The following is a 17947-nucleotide window of genomic DNA, read 5'->3' on the forward strand; positions in this document are numbered from 1 at the left end:
GTCTCAGGTTCTAGACTGAAATATAGGGGGTTATTAAACAATGACTGGAGAGAGAGACTGACCTCCACCCCATCTCAGGTTCTAGACTGAAATATAGGGGGTTATTAAACAATGACTGGAGAGAGAGACTGACCTCCACCCCATCTCAGGTTCTAGACTGAAATATAGGGGTTATTAAACAATGACTGGAGAGAGAGACTGACCTCCTCCCCATCTCAGGTTCTAGACTGAAATATAGGGGTTATTAAACAATGACTGGAGAGAGAGACTGACCTCCTCCCTGTCTCAGGTTCTAGACTGAAATATAGGGGTTATTAAACAATGACTGGAGAGAGAGACTGACCTCCACCCCATCTCAGGTTCTAGACTGAAATATAGGGGGTTATTAAACAATGACTGGAGAGAGAGACTGACCTCCTCTCCGTCTCAGGTGCTAGACTGAAATATAGGGGTTACTGAACAATGACTGGAGAGAGACTGACCTCCTCCCTGTCTCAGGTTCTAGACTGAAATATAGGGGTTACTGAACAATGACTGGAGAGAGAGACTGACCTCCTCACTGCCTCAGGTTCTAGACTGAAATATAGGGGGTTATTAAACAATGACTGGAGAGAGAGAGACTGACCTCCTCCCCGTCTCAGGTTCTAGACTGAAATATAGGGGGTTACTGAACAATGACTGGAGAGAGAGAGACTGACCTCCTCCCCGTCTCAGGTTCTAGACTGAAATATAGGGGGTTACTGAACAATGACTGGAGAGAGAGAGACTGACCTCCACCCCATCTCAGGTTCTAGACTGAAATATAGGGGTTATTAAACAATGACTGGAGAGAGAGACTGACCTCCACCCCATCTCAGGTTCTAGACTGAAATATAGGGGGTTATTAAACAATGACTGGAGAGAGAGAGACTGACCTCCTCCCTGTCTAAGGTTCTAGACTGAAATATAGGGGGTTATTAAACAATGACTGGAGAGAGAGAGACTGACCTCCTCCCTGTCTCAGGTTCTAGACTGAAATATAGGGGGTTATTAAACAATGACTGGAGAGAGAGACTGACCTCCTCCCTGTCTCAGGTTCTAGACTGAAATATAGGGGGTTATTGAACAATGACTGGAGAGAGAGACTGACCTCCTCCCTGTCTCAGGTTCTAGACTGAAATATAGGGGGTTATTAAACAATGACTGAGAGAGAGAGACTGACCTCCTCCCTGTCTCAGGTTCTAGACTGAAATATAGGGGGTTATTAAACAATGACTGGAGAGAGAGACTGACCTCCTCCCTGTCTCAGGTTCTAGACTGAAATATAGGGGGTTATTGAACAATGACTGGAGAGAGAGACTGACCTCCTCCCTGTCTCAGGTTCTAGACTGAAATATAGGGGGTTATTAAACAATGACTGGAGAGAGAGACTGACCTCCTCCCCATCTCAGGTTCTAGACTGAAATATAGGGGGTTATTAAACAATGACTGGAGAGAGAGACTGACCTCCTCCCCGTCTCAGGTGCTAGACTGAAATATAGGGGGTTACTGAACAATGACTGGAGAGAGAGACTGACCTCCTCCCCATCTCAGGTTCTAGACTGAAATATAGGGGGTTATTAAACAATGACTGGAGAGAGAGAGACTGACCTCCTCCCCATCTCAGGTTCTAGAGGAGTGTTTAGCTGAAGCAGGCCAGCTGGGAGTGGACACCGAGTGGCAGGCTGAGGTGATGAGGCGTCTAGACCAGGAGGATGCAGCCCGGGACAGACACTACCACCATCTGGCTGGACTACACAGAGAGACCCTCACCAAGGAGCAGCAGCTAGTTAACATCATGGAGGACGTAGAGGGACAGAGGGTAGGAGAGATGATGTAGAGGGTATATACAGTAGGTCATGAGGACATAGAGGGACAGAGGGTAGGAGAGATGATGTAGAGGGTATATACAGTAGGTCATGAGGGACAGAGGGTAGGTGATGTAGAGGGTATATACAGTAGGTCACGAGGACGTAGAGGGACAGAGGGTAGGAGAGATGATGTAGAGGGTATATACAGTAGGTCATGAGGACATAGAGGGACAGAGGGTAGGAGAGATGATGTAGAGAGTATATACAGTAGGTCACATAGAGGGACAGAGGGTAGGAGGAGAGATGATGTAGAGGGTATATACAGTAGGTCATGAGGGACAGAGGGTAGGAGAGATGATGTAGAGGGTATATACAGTAGATCATGAGGACGTAGAGGAACAGAGGGTAGGAGGAGAGATGATGTAGAGGGTATATACAGTAGGTCATGAGGGACAGAGGGTAGGAGAGATGATGATGTAGAGGGTATATACAGTAGGTCATGAGGACATAGAGGGACAGAGGGTAGGAGAGATGATGTAGAGGGTATATACAGTAGGTCATGAGGGACAGAGGGTAGGAGAGATGATGTAGAGGGTATATACAGTAGGTCATGAGGGACAGAGGGTAGGTGATGTAGAGAGTATATACAGTAGGTCATGGAGGGTCCTGTTAGTTACTGTACCTGTTGATCAACTGGAGAATTGATTTATGGTGGGAGGAGGGTGTGTGTTCAGTGGTAGGAGGGGGTGTGTTCAGCGGGAGGTGTGCAGTGTGTTCAGCAGGAGGAGGGGGTGTGCAGTGTGTTCAGCCATTGTGCGTTTCAGTGGGAGGAGGTGGTGTCTCAGAAGGCCCAGCTAGAGGAGCAGAGGCAGGCTGCAGCCACAGCCGAGGCCAACAGGAGAGTCTTCCTCAGCCAGGAGGAAGAGGAGAACGAGCAGCACAGAGACAACCTCCGCAGGAGCCAGGACCACTCACTCAGTGAGCCCAGCACCATAGAAATATGTTGTGGAGAGAATAGGCAGTCAGGTCCTCTATACATTATATATTTATCTGCAGTATGCTGAGCATTCTACCCCACCACCCACACTACTACATTTACAGTCCTGTCACCTAAGGTTTCAGTGTTCCTCTAAGCTAATAGTTGATGTTGAAGGTTTCAGTGTTCCTCTAAGCTAATAGTTGATGTTGAAGGTTACAGTGTTCCTCTAAGCTAATAGTTGATGTTGAAGGTTACAGTGTTCCTCTAAGCTAATAGTTGATGTTGAAGGTTTCAGTGTTCCTCTAAGCTAATAGTTGATGTTGAAGGTTTGTGTTCCTCTAAGCTAATAGTTGATGTTGAAGGTTACAGTGTTCCTCTAAGCTAATAGTAGATGTTGAAGGTTTCAGTGTTCCTCTAAGCTAATAGTAGATGTTGAAGGTTTCAGTGTTCCTCTAAGCTAATAGTTGATGTTGAAGGTTACAGTGTTCCTCTAAGCTAATAGTAGATGTTGAAGGTTTCAGTGTTCCTCTAAGCTAATAGTTGATGTTGAAGGTTTCAGTGTTCCTCTAAGCTAATAGTTGATGTTGAAGGTTACAGTGTTCCTCTAAGCTAATAGTAGATGTTGAAGGTTTCAGTGTTCCTCTAAGCTAATAGTTGATGTTGAAGGTTTCAGTGTTCCTCTAAGCTAATAGTTGATGTTGAAGGTTACAGTGTTCCTCTAAGCTAATAGTAGATGTTGAAGGTTACAGTGTTCCTCTAAGCTAATAGTAGATGTTGAAGGTTACAGTGTTCCTCTAAGCTAATAGTAGATGTTGAAGGTTTGTGTTCCTCTAAGCTAATAGTTGATGTTGAAGGTTACAGTGTTCCTCTAAGCTAATAGTTGATGTTGATGTTGAAGGTTTCAGTGTTCCTCTAAGCCACATATGTCAGAGTCAAGGCCCGCGGGCCACATCCGGCCCGCGAGAAGGTTTTTTACGGCCCCTGGGATGATCTTGATTTATTATTAGAACCGGCCCGCAGACCGCAGCAAGCCGGCAGCCCGCAGATCTTTTACACGCACCAATACTACATTTCCCACAATGCAACGGTGACGCACCGAGCAGTAGGCTGCTTCATTAAAATATTTATTGGCACAGCAGTTGTCAGCATCACAGTAAAATTAACTTTCAGATACCCATCAAAAATGGCAAAACGGAAGGTGGACACTGAGAACCGGGGTTTCAAACAAGGTGGGAGTCGGAGTATTTGTTCACGGAGGTAGCTGGAAAACCTGTGTGTCTTCTGTGTGGAGAAAGTGTGGCGGTACTGAAAGAGTATAATCTGAGACGACATTATGAAACGAAACACGCGGACAAAAACAAGAATATGGACATGGAACAAAGGCTACAAAAGGCAGAGGAATTAAAACGAGGCCTCAAATCTCGACAGGCTCTGTTCAAAAAAGCCAAATCACAAGGCCAGGCTGCTGTCAAGGCCAGTTTTATTTTGGCAGAAGAGATCGCTAAATCAGCCCGGCCATTTACGGAGGGGGATTTCATCAAAAACTGCATGATTAAAGTTTGTGACGAAGTTTGCCCAGAAAAAGGCAACTCTTTTTAAATGTGAGTCTGAGCAGAAACACCATTGCCGAGAGAGTAGACCAGTTGTCCATCAATCTAAAAGAGCAGCTTGTGAAAAAGGGAAAAGATTTCATTGCATATTCCTTGGCTGTGGATGAGAGCACCGACATTTCTGACATTGCCCAGTTGTCAATTTTCATCCGCGGAGTGGACTCCAGCCTAAGCGTGACAGAGGAGTTTTTGGCTTTACGTCCTATGCATGGCACAACTACGGGGCATGATTTGTATGAGGAGGTGTCAAGATGTGTAAATGAGATGGAGCTGCCTTGGGAAAAACTCGTGGGTTTGACAACCGACGGAGCACCTGCGATGTGTGGACACAGGAGCGGACTGGTGGCGAAGATACGGGAAAAGATGCAAGAGGAAAACGCGACAGGTGAGCTGACAGCTTATCATTGTATCATACACCAGGAAGCGTTGTGCGGTAAAGCCTTGAAAATGGAGCATGTAATGAGCATCATCACGCGCACAGTTAACTTTATCAGAGCCAAAGGTTTGAATCACCGCCAGTTCAAGGCATTTCTGACGGAGTTAGAAACGGAGCATGGTGATTTGCCTTATCACACAGAGGTGCGATGGCTAAGCCAGGGAAAGGTGCTTCAAAGATGTTTCGAGCTTCGTGAGGAGATTTGTCTGTTCTTGGACAGCAAAGGGAAAGACACAACACAACTCCGAGACGAAATGTTTCTGTGTGAAATGGCTTTTCTGTGTGACATTACGAGTCATCTGAATGCAATGAACTTGCAGCTGCAGGGTCGGGATCGTGTCATCTCTGATATGTACAGTACAGTGAAGGCATTTAAAACCAAACTGACTCTGTGGGAGACGCAGATGCGGAAAGAAAATTTGAGCCACTTTCCCAGCTGCCAGACCATGAAAGAGAAGCTCTCTACCAGTGCGTTCCCGAGCGCACAGTTGGCTGATAAAATAGGTATGCTTGCCGCTGACTTTCGACGCCGATTTGCTGACTTTGAAGCACAAAAAAGCAGGTTGGAACTGCTCGGTAACCCATTTGCTGTTGACGTGGAAAGCTCACCACCAAACCTCCAAATGGAGTTGATTGACCTCCAATGCAATGATGCACTGAGGGCAAAATATGCGGCAGTGGGTGCTGCGGAGTTCGCCCGTTTCCTCCCGACACAATGCCCCAGCTGCGCATCCAGGCTGCTCAAACGTTGTCTATGTTTGGCAGCACATACCTGTGTGAACAACTGTTTTCTTTGATGAACTTGAACAAAACATCACACAGAAGTCGACTTACTGCTGAACACCTCCACTCAATTCTGAGGATTTCCTCAGCTCAGAGCCTTACCCCGAACATTGATGAACTTGTGGAAAAGATGGGACACCACCAAGTATCACCCTCAACCTCAAACAAGTGAACATTACTGTGCAATCACATATTTAGAGTTTTTACTCAGTTCAAGTTTAAAAGTTAAAGTTTAATATTTGTTTTCACTGCATGTTACTTCTCCTTAAACAAAGTGTTGTTTTTGATTAATAGATTTTTGCACTTTATTTTATTGTATTTCAATCCAATTATATTTTAAAAATATTTCAGTTGAGTGGATGATAGAAAATTGCTATTATTGTTTTTTTCTTTGAAGTAAATTTAGCCCACTTTTGCTAAAATAGAAAATATAGGCTACTGATGGTGCCTTGAATACCGGTTTCTTTCATTTAATGTTCATGTTATGGGGATTTTTATATAAAGGAAATTTGTCTTTTGTGTCTGTTGAAAATTAAAGATTACTGACAGAGCCATAAGAAAATATTGCTTTATTTATCTGATCATATTGGAATATATTTGTTAGGTTTTCAGTAGGTTCAATTAGGTTCACTAGACTATATGCGTCATTTAAAAAATTTTCAATGAACATTCGAACAGTCCGGCCCTCGGCTTGTAGCTAAATTTTTTATTTGGCCCTCCGTCCATTTGACTTTGACACCCCTGCTCTAAGCTAATAGTTGATGTTGAAGGTTTCAGTGTTCCTCTAAGCTAATAGTTGAAGGTTTCAGTGTTCCTCTAAGCTAACAGTTGATGTTGAAGGTTAGTGTTCCTCCAACGGCTGGCAGTGTATGGGGTGTTGGTGACTAATACAGTATGTTTTGGCAGGTCAACAGTGGGAGATGAGAGCCAGGTCTCCGTGCTCCACTAGTGGCCTGCTTCACAATCCTGTTGCTGGTCCTCATCAGTCTCAACAACGTCACAGTCCCAACAACATCTGTCTAAACAACCAGTCCACCTCAGACGACTCCACTTGCTGTGAGTGTTTCTGACTGTCTGTACCACTATTTATGTCACCTTTATTTAACCAGGTAGACCAGTTGAGAACAGGTTCTTAATTACAACTGCGACCTGGCCAAGATAAAGCAAAGCAGTGCGACACAAAACAGAGTTCCACCTGGAATAAACACATGTACAGTCAATACCAATAGAAACAGAGTTACACCTGGAATAAACACATGTACAGTCAATACCAATAGAAACAGAGTTCCACCTGGAATAAACACATGTACAGTCAATACCAATAGAAACAGAGTTACACCTGGAATAAACACATGTACAGTCAATACCAATAGAAACACAGAGTTACACCTGGAATAAACACATGTACAGTCAAACCTGGAATAAACACATGTACAGTCAATACCAATAGAAACACAGAGTTCCACCTGGAATAAACACATGTACAGTCAATACCAATAGAAACAGAGTTCCACCTGGAATAAACACATGTACAGTCAATACCAATAGAAACACAGTTACACCTGGAATAAACACATGTACAGTCAATACCAATAGAAACAGAGTTACACCTGGAATAAACACATGTACAGTCAATACCAATAGAAACACAGAGTTCCACCTGGAATAAACACATGTACAGTCAATACCAATAGAAACACAGAGTTACACCTGGAATAAACACATGTACAGTCAATACCAATAGAAACACAGAGTTACACCTGGAATAAACACATGTACAGTCAATACCAATAGAAACACAGAGTTACACCTGGAATAAACACATGTACAGTCAATACCAATAGAAACACAGAGTTACACCTGGAATAAACACATGTACAGTCAATACCAATAGAAACACAGAGTTACACCTGGAATAAACACATGTACAGTCAAACCTGGAATAAACACAACAGTCAAACAATAGAAACAGAGTTACACCTGGAATAAACACATGTACAGGAATAAACACATGTACAGTCAATACCAATAGAAACACAGAGTTCCACCTGGAATAAACACATGTACAGTCAATACCAATAGAAACACAGAGTTACACCTGGAATAAACACATGTACAGTCAATACCAATAGAAACACAGAGTTCCACCTGGAATAAACACATGTACAGTCAATACCAATAGAAACACAGAGTTACACCTGGAATAAACACATGTACAGTCAATACCAATAGAAACACAGAGTTACACCTGGAATAAACACATGTACAGTCAATACCAATAGAAACACAGAGTTCCACCTGGAATAAACACATGTACAGTCAATACCAATAGAAACACAGAGTTACACCTGGAATAAACACATGTACAGTCAATACCAATAGAAACAGAGTTACACCTGGAATAAACACATGTACAGTCAATACCAATAGAAACAGAGTTACACCTGGAATAAACACATGTACAGTCAATACCAATAGAAACACAGAGTTCCACCTGGAATAAACACATGTACAGTCAATACCAATAGAAACAGAGTTACACCTGGAATAAACACATGTACAGTCAATACGAATAGAAACAAATCTACAGGTCTGTAGTCCAGTAGAAAATATCAACAGAATTCTCATCTACCAAGACATTATTCAGTGTTCCCACTAATGTTGCTGAGTGTACATCCATACAGTAAGTCCCTGAAGAGTCCTGTGGTGTCTTGTTTTCTCAGTCTCTCTGGACCGGGGTCGAGGGGAGCTGGACTGCAGAGAGAGGGAGTTGATGCAGAACATCAGAGAGCTGCGGCAGAAAATGGCGGCCCGCGCCAAAAACTCCAACTCTACCGTCTCCCAGTAACCACGACGACACACAAACACACCTGCTGTGCCTTTTTTGTTTTGCATATCTCGACTTGAAAAGGAAACTGAAATGGTTTGTGGTTTTCTGCTCGTTTGAAAGAAGATGCTGATATTATTTGCCTTAACAAACAGCTGTCCTCTAACCACAACCCTGGTGTTGACTAGTTAAAGAGGGATTCAATGAAACCATTCCATGGTCTTAATGAGATTTGTAGCACAACCGTCTCCTGTGTATATTTTGTTATTTAAGTTGTTTTTAAGTATTGTTGTATCAACTCTGAGTCATTTTATCTCTGCCTTGTTGACTAGTTTCAGTCTTTGACAGACTATACTCATCAGTCGTGCTCTGGTCTGATGGTGACTTATGACTTGCTAACCTCAGCATAGGTATCCAGGTCATTCACCTTTTAATAAAGCCTTAGCAAATCAAATTGTATTTGTCAGATTCTTGGTAAACAACAGGTGTAATGCTTTGTAAACAACAGGTGTAGACTAACAGTGAATTGCTTGGTAAACAACAGGTGTGGACTAACAGTGAATTGCTTGGTAAACAACAGGTGTGGACTAACAGTGAAATGCTTGGTAAACAACAGGTGTGGACTAACAGTGAAATGCTTGGTAAACAACAGGTGTAGACTGACAGTGAAATGCTTGGTAAACAACAGGTGTGGACTAACAGTGAAATGCTTGGTAAACAACAGGTGTAGACTAACAGTGAAATGCTTGGTAAACAACAGGTGTAGACTAACAGTGAAATGCTTGGTAAACAACAGGTGTAGACTAACAGTGAAATGCTTGGTAAACAACAGGTGTAGACTAACAGTGAAATGCTTGGTAAACAACAGGTGTAGACTAACAGTGAAATGCTTGGTAAACAACAGGTGTAGACTAACAGTGAAATGCTTGGTAAACAACAGGTGTAGACTAACAGTGAAATGCTTGGTAAACAACAGGTGTAGACTAACAGTGAAATGCTTGGTAAACAACAGGTGTAGACTAACAGTGAAATGCTTGGTAAACAACAGGTGTAGACTAACAGTGAAATGCTTGGTAAACAACAGGTGTAGACTAACAGTGAAGTGCTTGGTAAACAACAGGTGTAGACTGACAGTGAAATGCTTGGTAAACAACAGGTGTAGACTAACAGTGAAATGCTTGGTAAACAACAGGTGTAGACTAACAGTGAAGTGCTGACTGGTGGGTCACAACAATGTAGAGAGAAAGAAAACATACACACACAGGGCGAGTAACGATCACTTGGATACACACACAGGGTGAGTAACAGTGATCACAGGTTGGATAACAGTGAACACACAGGGTGAGTAATGCGATCACTTGGATACACTTGGTAAACACAGGGTGAGTAACTTGGATCACAGGTGTGGATAACAGTGAACACACACAGGTCGAGTAACGATGATCAACAGGTGTGGATACACACACAGGGTGAGTAACATCACTTGGATACACACACAGGGTGAGTAACGATCACTTGGATACACACACAGGGTGAGTAACGATCACTTGGATACACACACAGGGTGAGTAACGATCACTTGGATACACACACAGGGTGAGTAACGATCACTTGGATACACACACAGGGTGAGTAACGATCACTTGGATACACACACAGGGTGAGTAACGATCACTTACACACAGGGTGATAACACACACAGGGTGAGTAACGATCACTTGGATACACACACAGGGTGAGTAACGATCACTTGGATATACACACACAGGGTGAGTAACGATCACTTGGATATACACACACAGGGTGAGTAACGATCACTTGGATATACACACACAGGGTGAGTAACGATCACTTGGATACACACACAGGGTGAGTAACGATCACTTGGATACACACACAGGGTGAGTAACGATCACTTGGATACACACACAGGGTGAGTAACGATCACTTGGATACACACACAGGGTGAGTAACGATCACTTGGATATACACACACAGGGTGAGTAACGATCACTTGGATACACACACAGGGTGAGTAACGATCACTTGGATACACACACAGGGTGAGTAACGATCACTTGGATACACACACAGGGTGAGTAACGATCACTTGGATACACACACAGGGCGACTAACGATCACTTGGATACACACACAGGGTGAGTAACGATCACTTGGATACACACACAGGGTGAGTAACGATCACTTGGATACACACACAGGGTGAGTAACGATCACTTGGATACACACAGGGTGAGTAACGATCACTTGGATACACACACAGGGTGAGTAACGATCACTTGGATACACACACAGGGTGAGTAATGATCACTTGGATACACACACAGGGTGAGTAACGATCACTTGGATACACACACAGGGTGAGTAACGATCACTTGGATATACACACACAGGGTGAGTAACGATCACTTGGATACACACACACAGGGTGAGTAACGATCACTTGGATACACACACAGGGTGAGTAACGATCACTTGGCTTCAATCAGTGAAGGTGAAGGGGAGGAGACGGGTTAAAGAAGGATTGTTAAGCCTTGAGACATGGATTGTGTGTGTGTAACATTCAGAGGTTGAAGGAGCAAGACAAATGATTGAAGTGCCTTTGAACGGGGTCTGGCAGTAGGTGTCAAGCGCCTCCAGTTTGAGTATGTCAAGACCTGCAACGCTGCTGGGTTTTTTCACGCTCAACGGTTTCAACACCCAGCCAACTTGACACAACTGTGGGAAGCATTGGAGTCAACATGGGCCAGCATCCCTGTGGAACGCTTTCGACACGTGAGAGAAAGACTCACATTGCAGTGACAAGTCTGAAGAATGCAGTCAGGTGTTATCAGCCTCCACTGAGCTGATCGGACAGTCATGTTCACCTCTGTCACTCAACTAGACTTCTCTCCCCCACTAAGGGAGGGAGTGCTTTAAACAGCAGGTCTCTGTCACGCTCTCACTCCCATAACAGCTCACCTGTCCCCCCCAGCACACTGCAACCCACAGGTGGAATGTCCTCATAGAAATAACAATACTAGACCGGGCATCCCCATTCAAGTCAATGTAATTCTACTTCTATGGGTGTAGCCAACTGTACAATTGATTGAGGGGGGCAGGGCTCAGAAACCTCACTGCTGCTACTCCATCCCTGTCTGTGTCTCCGCGAGGGCTTTTCACTCAGTAGCAGCAGTAGGTAACGACAGGTAATACGTGTTGATCAGAGAGCCTTGTACAGCTTCACTATGAACCTACAGAGCAACGGCCTGTCTGTTCAGTGGTACCTGAAGTCCAAGCCGGTGGGAAAGGTGAGGCGGCGTGTACAGGAGATGAAAAACCCATCCGTGTCCCTGGTGTCGGGCGACGTTGACCTCAGCCACAACGAGAGCACCCGATTGGCCATGGACGCCTTGCTGAACCAGGGATTGGACATGTACCAGGAAGTACTGGCCGGAGAGGGCGAGGTGGACTTCCTGTCCAAGGAGGAGAAAGGTTGGTCTTTTTTTCTACTCTGTTCCTCTTATCTACCTTAAACCCTCAGTCTGTCCCTGACTCCTCTTATCTACCTTAAACCCTCAGTCTGTCCCTGACTCCTCTTATCTACCTTAAACCCTCAGTCTGTTCCTGACTCCTCTTATCTACCTTAAACCCTCAGTCTGTTCCTGACTCCTCTTATCTACCTTAAACCCTCAGTCTGTTCCTGACTCCTCTTATCTACCTTAAACCCTCAGTCTGTTCCTGACTCCTCTTATCTACCTTAAACCCTGTCTGTTCCTGACTCCTCTTATCTACCTTAAACCCTCAGTCTGTTCCTGACTCCTCTTATCTACCTTAAACCCTCAGTCTGTTCCTGACTCCTCTTATCTACCTTAAACCCTCAGTCTGTTCCTGACTCCTCTTATCTACCTTAAACCCATCAGTCTGTTCCTGACTCCTCTTATCTACCTTAAACCCTCAGTCTGTTCCTGACTCCTCTTATCTACCTTAAACCCTCAGTCTGTTCCTGACTCCTCTTATCTACCTTAAACCCTCAGTCTGTTCCTGACTCCTCTTATCTACCTTAAACCCTCAGTCTGTTCCTGACTCCTCTTATCTACCTTAAACCCTCAGTCTGTTCCTGACTCCTCTTATCTACCTTAAACCCTCAGTCTGTTCCTGACTCCTCTTATCTACCTTAAACCCATCAGTCTGTTCCTGACTCCTCTTATCTACCTTAAACCCTCAGTCTGTTCCTGACTCCTCTTATCTACCTTAAACCCTCAGTCTGTCCCTGACTCCTCTTATCTACCTTAAACCCTCAGTCTGTCCCTGACTCCTCTTATCTACCTTAAACCCTCAGTCTGTTCCTGACTCCTCTTATCTACCTTAAACCCATCAGTCTGTTCCTGACTCCTCTTATCTACCTTAAACCCTCAGTCTGTTCCTGACTCCTCTTATCTACCTTAAACCCTCAGTCTGTTCCTGACTCCTCTTATCTACCTTAAACCCTCAGTCTGTTCCTGACTCCTCTTATCTACCTTAAACCCTCAGTCTGTTCCTGACTCCTCTTATCTACCTTAAACCCTCAGTCTGTTCCTGACTCCTCTTATCTACCTTAAACCATCAGTCTGTTCCTGACTCCTCTTATCTACCTTAAACCCTCAGTCTGTTCCTGACTCCTCTTATCTACCTTAAACCCTCAGTCTGTTCCTGACTCCTCTTATCTCTAAACCTTAAACCTTAAACCCTCAGTCTGTTCCTGACTCCTCTTATCTACCTTAAAGTCTGTTCCTGCCTCTTCCCTCAGTCTGTTCCTGACTCCTCTTATCTACCTTAAACCCTGTCTGTTCCTGACTCCTCTTATCTACCTTAAACCCTGTCTGTTCCTGACTCCTCTTATCTACCTTAAACCCTCAGTCTGTTCCTGACTCCTCTTATCTACTTTAAACCCTCAGTCTGTTCCTGACTCCTCTTATCTACCTTAAACCCTCAGTCTGTTCCTGCCTCTTCTTATCTACTTTAAACCATCAGTCTGTTCCTGACTCCTCTTATCTACTTTAAACCCATCTGTCTGTTCTAGTACTGTATTTGTAACTGTAAAGGGCTTCCTCCCTGAAAAGCATTGTGTAAAAAGCACTAGATATAAAGCCAATGTATTATAACTTAAGTTTCCTTAAAGGTTATATCCTGGAGAACACTACAGACCTGAGCACCAGCAGTCTGTGTGGGACGGAGAACGACGACCAGGCAGAGGGCACCTCTTCCCAGACAAACACCTATTGTCCATCGGTGTTGGAGAGCGAGCCCCCTGGCTTGGACCATGGCTGGCCGGCAGAGGACTGGAGCTACCGCCTGCAGGGTGAACCCAGTGTAGAGGTCTACTTCCAGTCTGATAGAGCAGCCGGCATGAAAGACCTGCTCAGGGAGTTCATCAGCAAGGCCACAATGGTACGTGATACAACTTTCACTGGTAACTATTTGGAGATGTCAATCTACTCTCATGATTAAACCTGCATTATATTTTTGCAGACTTTTAGAAAGCTGCTGATGTCTGAATGCCCTGAAAGTTGGATAATGATGTTTTGAGAGTTTGATCAAGCAGATTCAGTATCGTCTATAATTAAGCAATAAGGCCCAAGGAGGTGTGGTATGTAGCCACTATACCACAGCTAAAGGCTGTTCTTATGCACGACGCAACGCGGAGTGCCTGGATACAGCCCGTAGCTGTGGTATATTGGCCATATCACAAACCCCGAGGTGCCTTATTGCTATTATGAACTCGTTACCAACGTATTTAGAGCAGTAAAAATAAATATTGTCGTACCCGTGGTATACGGTCTGATATACCACGGCTGTCAGCCAATCAGCATTCAAGGGCTCAAACCACCCAGTTTATAATACCAAGTACATAATGACAACTAATAATGTGGAAGATACGAATCACAGCAAACATGTGATGTGTCTGCAGGTTCTGGCCATTGTAATGGACACATTCAGTGATGTGGAGATGTTCTGTGACATCCTGGAGGCAACCAGGAAGAGGAATGTGTCTGTCTACCTGCTCCTGGACCATATCAACCTGCAGGTCTTTGTCAAGATGTGTGAGACGCTACAGATCAACAGTAATCACCTCGCTGTGAGTCTCTACTAATGGTTATTTTCATCATGCTAATTAGATGACACTAATGATTGCAAAAGGTGGGGCGGCAGGTAACCTAGTGGTTAGTGGCAGGTAGCCTAGTGGTTAGAGTGGCAGGTAGCCTAGTGGTTAGAGTGGCAGGTAGCCTAGTGGTTAGAGTGGCAGGTAGCCTAGTGGTTAGTGGCAGGTAGCCTAGTGGTTAGTGGCAGGTAGCCTAGTGGTTAGAGGAGGCAGGTAGCCTAGTGGTTAGAGCGGCAGGTAACCTAGTGGTTAGTGGCAGGTAGCCTAGTGGTTAGAGTGGCAGGTAACCTAGTGGTTAGAGTGGCAGGTAACCTAGTGGTTAGTGGCAGGTAGCCTAGTGGTTAGAGTGGCAGGTAACCTAGTGGTTAGAGTGGCAGGTAACCTAGTGGTTAGTGGCAGGTAGCCTAGTGGTTAGAGGAGGCAGGTAGCCTAGTGGTTAGAGCGGCAGGTAACCTAGTGGTTAGAGCGGCAGGTAACCTAGTGGTTAGAGCGGCAGGTAACCTAGTGGTTAGTGGCAGGTAGCCTAGTGGTTAGAGTGGCAGGTAACCTAGTGGTTAGAGTGGCAGGTAACCTAGTGGTTAGAGTGGCAGGTAACCTAGTGGTTAGAGTGGCAGGTAACCTAGTGGTTAGAGCGGCAGGTAACCTAGTGGTTAGTGGCAGGTAACCTAGTGGTTAGTGGCAGGTAACCTAGTGGTTAGAGCGGCAGGTAACCTAGTGGTTAGAGCGGCAGGTAACCTAGTGGTTAGTGGCAGGTAACCTAGTGGTTAGAGCGGCAGGTAGCCTAGTGGTTAGAGCGGCAGGTAGCCTAGTGGTTAGAGCGGCAGGTAGCCTAGTGGTTAGAGCGGCAGGTAGCCTAGTGGTTAGAGCGGCAGGTAGCCTAGTGGTTAGAGCGGCAGGTAGCCTAGTGGTTAGAGCGGCAGGTAGCCTAGTGGTTAGAGCGGCAGGTAGCCTAGTGGTTAGAGCTTTGAGCCAGTAACCGAAAAGTTGTTAAGATAGAATTCCCGAGCAGACAAGGTAAAAATCTGTTGTTCTGCCCCTGAACAAGGCAGTTAACCCACTGTTCCTAGGCCATCATTGTAAATAATAATTTGTTCTTAACTGACTTGCCTAGTTAAAAATATATATTTTTTTTAAAGGTAAACCTTTCAGACATTTCTTCATCATTTTAACTGTACTGTAAACTATCAATTTGATGATATCTTTTTGTGTTTGTCATTCACTCACTGCTTCATGAAATGCCGTCGTATTCTGTCTGCAGAAAATGTCGGTCCGGAGTATACAAGGAGAGACGTATTGTGCAAAGTCTGGAAGGAAACTCACTGGACAGATCAAAGAGAAGTTCATGATCATTGACTGCACTTTAGTGCTGGCTGGATCATACAGGTACATTTCTGTTGTATAATTAGCTAATAGTCACATCAATGTCACAATCACAATGGTTGACGTCATTCTGAATAGGTAGATCAACGTTATGATGGTTGTCATTCTGAATAGGTAGATCAACGTTATGATGGTTGACGTCATTCTGAATAGGTAGATCAACGTTATGATGGTTGTCATTCTGAATAGATAGATCAATGTTATGATGGTTGATGTCATTCTGAATAGGTAGATCAACGTTATGATGGTTGTCATTCTGAATAGGTAGATCAACGTTATGATGGTTGTCATTCTGAATAGATAGATCAATGTTATGATGGTTGATGTCATTCTGAATAGGTAGATCAACGTTATGATGGTTGTCATTCTGAATAGGTAGATCAATGTTATGATGGTTGTCATTCTGAATAGGTAGATCAACGTTATGATGGTTGACGTCATTCTGAATAGGTAGATCAATGTTATGATGGTTGATGTCATTCTGAATAGGTAGATCATGATGGTTATTCTGATAGGGTTATGATGTGTCATTCTGAATAGGTAGATCAATGTTATGATGGTCGATGTCATTCTGAATAGGTAGATCAATGTTATGATGGTCGATGTCATTCTGAATAGGTAGATCAATGTTATGATGGTGATGTCATTCTGAATAGGTAGATCAATGTTATGATGGTTGTCATTCTGAATAGGTAGATCAATGTTATGATGGTGTCATTCTGAATAGATAGTCATTCTGAATAGGTAGATCAATGTTATGATGGTTGTCATTCTGAATAGGTAGATCAATGTTATGATGGTTGTCATTCTGAATAGGTAGATCAATGTTATGATGGTTGTCATTCTGAATAGGTAGATCAATGTTATGATGGTCGATGTCATTCTGAATAGGTAGATCAATGTTATGATGGTCGATGTCATTCTGAATAGGTAGATTCTGAATAGGTAGATGTTATGATGGTTGTCATTCTGAATAGGTAGATCAATGTTATCGATGTCATTCTGAATAGGTAGATCAATGTTATGATGGTTGTCATTCTGAATAGGTAGATCGTTATGATGGTTGATGTCATTCTGAATAGGTAGATCAATGTTATGATGGTCGATGTCATTCTGAATAGATAGATCAATGTTATGATGGTCGATGTCATTCTGAATAGGTAGATCAACGTTATGATGGTTGTCATTCTAGATCAATATGATGGTTATGATGGTTGTCATTCTGAATAGGTAGATCAACGTTATGATGGTTGATGTCATTTCTGAATACGTTATGATGGTAGATCAATCAACGTTATGATGGTTGTCATTCTGAATAGATAGATCAACGTTATGATGGTTGATGTCATTCTGAATAGGTAGGTTATGATGGTTGTCATTCTGAATAGATTAGAACGTTATGATGATGTCATTCTGAATAGGTAGATCATCGTTATGATTCATTCTGAATAGGTAGATCAACGTTATGATGGTTGACGTCATTCTGAATAGGTAGATCAACGTTATGATGGTTGATGTCATTCTGAATAGATAGATCAATGTTATGACGGTTGTTTGAATTTTCAGTAGTAATATCTGTTCACTGTGCTCTGTTCCTCAGTTTCACCTGGCTGTCCTGTGCTCTGTTCCTCAGTTTCACCTGGCTGTCCTGTGCTCTGTTCCTCAGTTTCACCTGGCTGTCCTGTGCTCTGTTCCTCAGTTTCACCTAACTGTCCTGGCAGGTCCACAGAAGTTATGATGGTTGTTTGTAGTAGTAGTAATATCTGTTCACTGTGCTCTGTTCCTCAGTTTCACCTGGCTGTCCTGGCAGGTCCACAGAAGTCTGGCTGTGCTCTTCAAGGGCAGCGCGGTCAAGCCTTTCGACCTGGAGTTCAGGAAGCTCTACGCCAGCTCCAAGCCTGTGCCAGCCTTCCTCACCGTGGCAACGGAGTTCAACCTTACCAGGCCGCTTATCACCCATC

The 17947-nt window shown here is 43.9% G+C and overlaps 2 protein-coding genes and 2 long non-coding RNA genes across 106 annotated transcripts in view; 2 read left to right on the top strand and 2 right to left on the bottom strand.

Moving 5' to 3' along the window:
- tbc1d31 (TBC1 domain family, member 31) overlaps positions 1-8918 on the top strand; it is a 34269-nt gene extending 25351 nt beyond the window's left edge. The window contains exons 19-24 of one of the 50 annotated variants that reach the window (XM_052516283.1): positions 1646-1840; positions 2654-3170; positions 3209-3284; positions 3323-3662; positions 6408-6693; positions 8361-8918. In XM_052516283.1, the coding sequence (XP_052372243.1) occupies positions 1646-1840; positions 2654-2893 (435 nt within the window). In that variant the 3' untranslated portion in view covers positions 2894-3170; positions 3209-3284; positions 3323-3662; positions 6408-6693; positions 8361-8918. Of the gene's footprint in view, positions 1-1645; positions 1956-2325; positions 2631-2653; positions 3663-6407; positions 6694-8360 lie in introns of those variants that run through there. The other 49 variants (XM_052516298.1, XM_052516297.1, XM_052516284.1 and 46 more) reach the window with 49 other exon arrangements.
- On the bottom strand, positions 6710-8352 carry LOC127928848 (uncharacterized). 5 transcript variants are annotated; one of them, XR_008132452.1, is made up of 4 exons: positions 7986-8352; positions 7736-7935; positions 7248-7297; positions 6710-6832 (listed from the first exon to the last, which is right to left on the bottom strand). It is a non-coding gene; the product is annotated as an uncharacterized LOC127928848 (long non-coding RNA). The 5 variants fall into 5 exon arrangements; XR_008132453.1 differs by adding an exon at positions 6977-7026 and having other exon boundaries at positions 7736-8352; XR_008132450.1 differs by adding an exon at positions 7054-7103 and having other exon boundaries at positions 6718-6832; positions 7736-8352.
- Positions 8919-10196: 1278 nt separating the features above from the next.
- On the top strand, positions 10197-17651 carry LOC118381034 (protein FAM83A). Of its 50 annotated transcripts, XM_052516346.1 has the most exons (11): positions 10197-11959; positions 13626-13894; positions 14415-14582; positions 15865-16100; positions 16140-16250; positions 16326-16436; positions 16803-16877; positions 16997-17032; positions 17069-17146; positions 17439-17477; positions 17517-17651. In XM_052516346.1, the coding sequence occupies exons 1-4, from the start codon at positions 11713-11715 to the stop codon at positions 16006-16008; spliced, it is 828 nt and encodes a 275-aa protein (XP_052372306.1). In that variant the 5' UTR covers positions 10197-11712; the 3' UTR covers positions 16009-16100; positions 16140-16250; positions 16326-16436; positions 16803-16877; positions 16997-17032; positions 17069-17146; positions 17439-17477; positions 17517-17651. The 50 variants fall into 50 exon arrangements, with proteins under 50 accessions (XP_052372306.1, XP_052372311.1, XP_052372317.1 ...); XM_052516351.1 differs by lacking the exon at positions 16997-17032 and having other exon boundaries at positions 16326-16475; positions 16731-16838; positions 17108-17146; XM_052516357.1 differs by lacking the exons at positions 16803-16877; positions 17069-17146 and adding an exon at positions 17306-17344 and having other exon boundaries at positions 15865-16139; positions 16215-16436.
- LOC127928854 (uncharacterized) lies at positions 11951-13350 on the bottom strand. The gene is made up of 3 exons (XR_008132464.1): positions 13279-13350; positions 12718-12908; positions 11951-12071 (listed from the first exon to the last, which is right to left on the bottom strand). It is a non-coding gene; the product is annotated as an uncharacterized LOC127928854 (long non-coding RNA).
- Positions 17652-17947: the final 296 nt, after the last annotated feature.

This window comes from Oncorhynchus keta, unplaced genomic scaffold (assembly GCF_023373465.1).
Source record: "Oncorhynchus keta strain PuntledgeMale-10-30-2019 unplaced genomic scaffold, Oket_V2 Un_scaffold_4321_pilon_pilon, whole genome shotgun sequence".
NCBI classification, from domain to species: domain Eukaryota; kingdom Metazoa; phylum Chordata; class Actinopteri; order Salmoniformes; family Salmonidae; genus Oncorhynchus; species Oncorhynchus keta.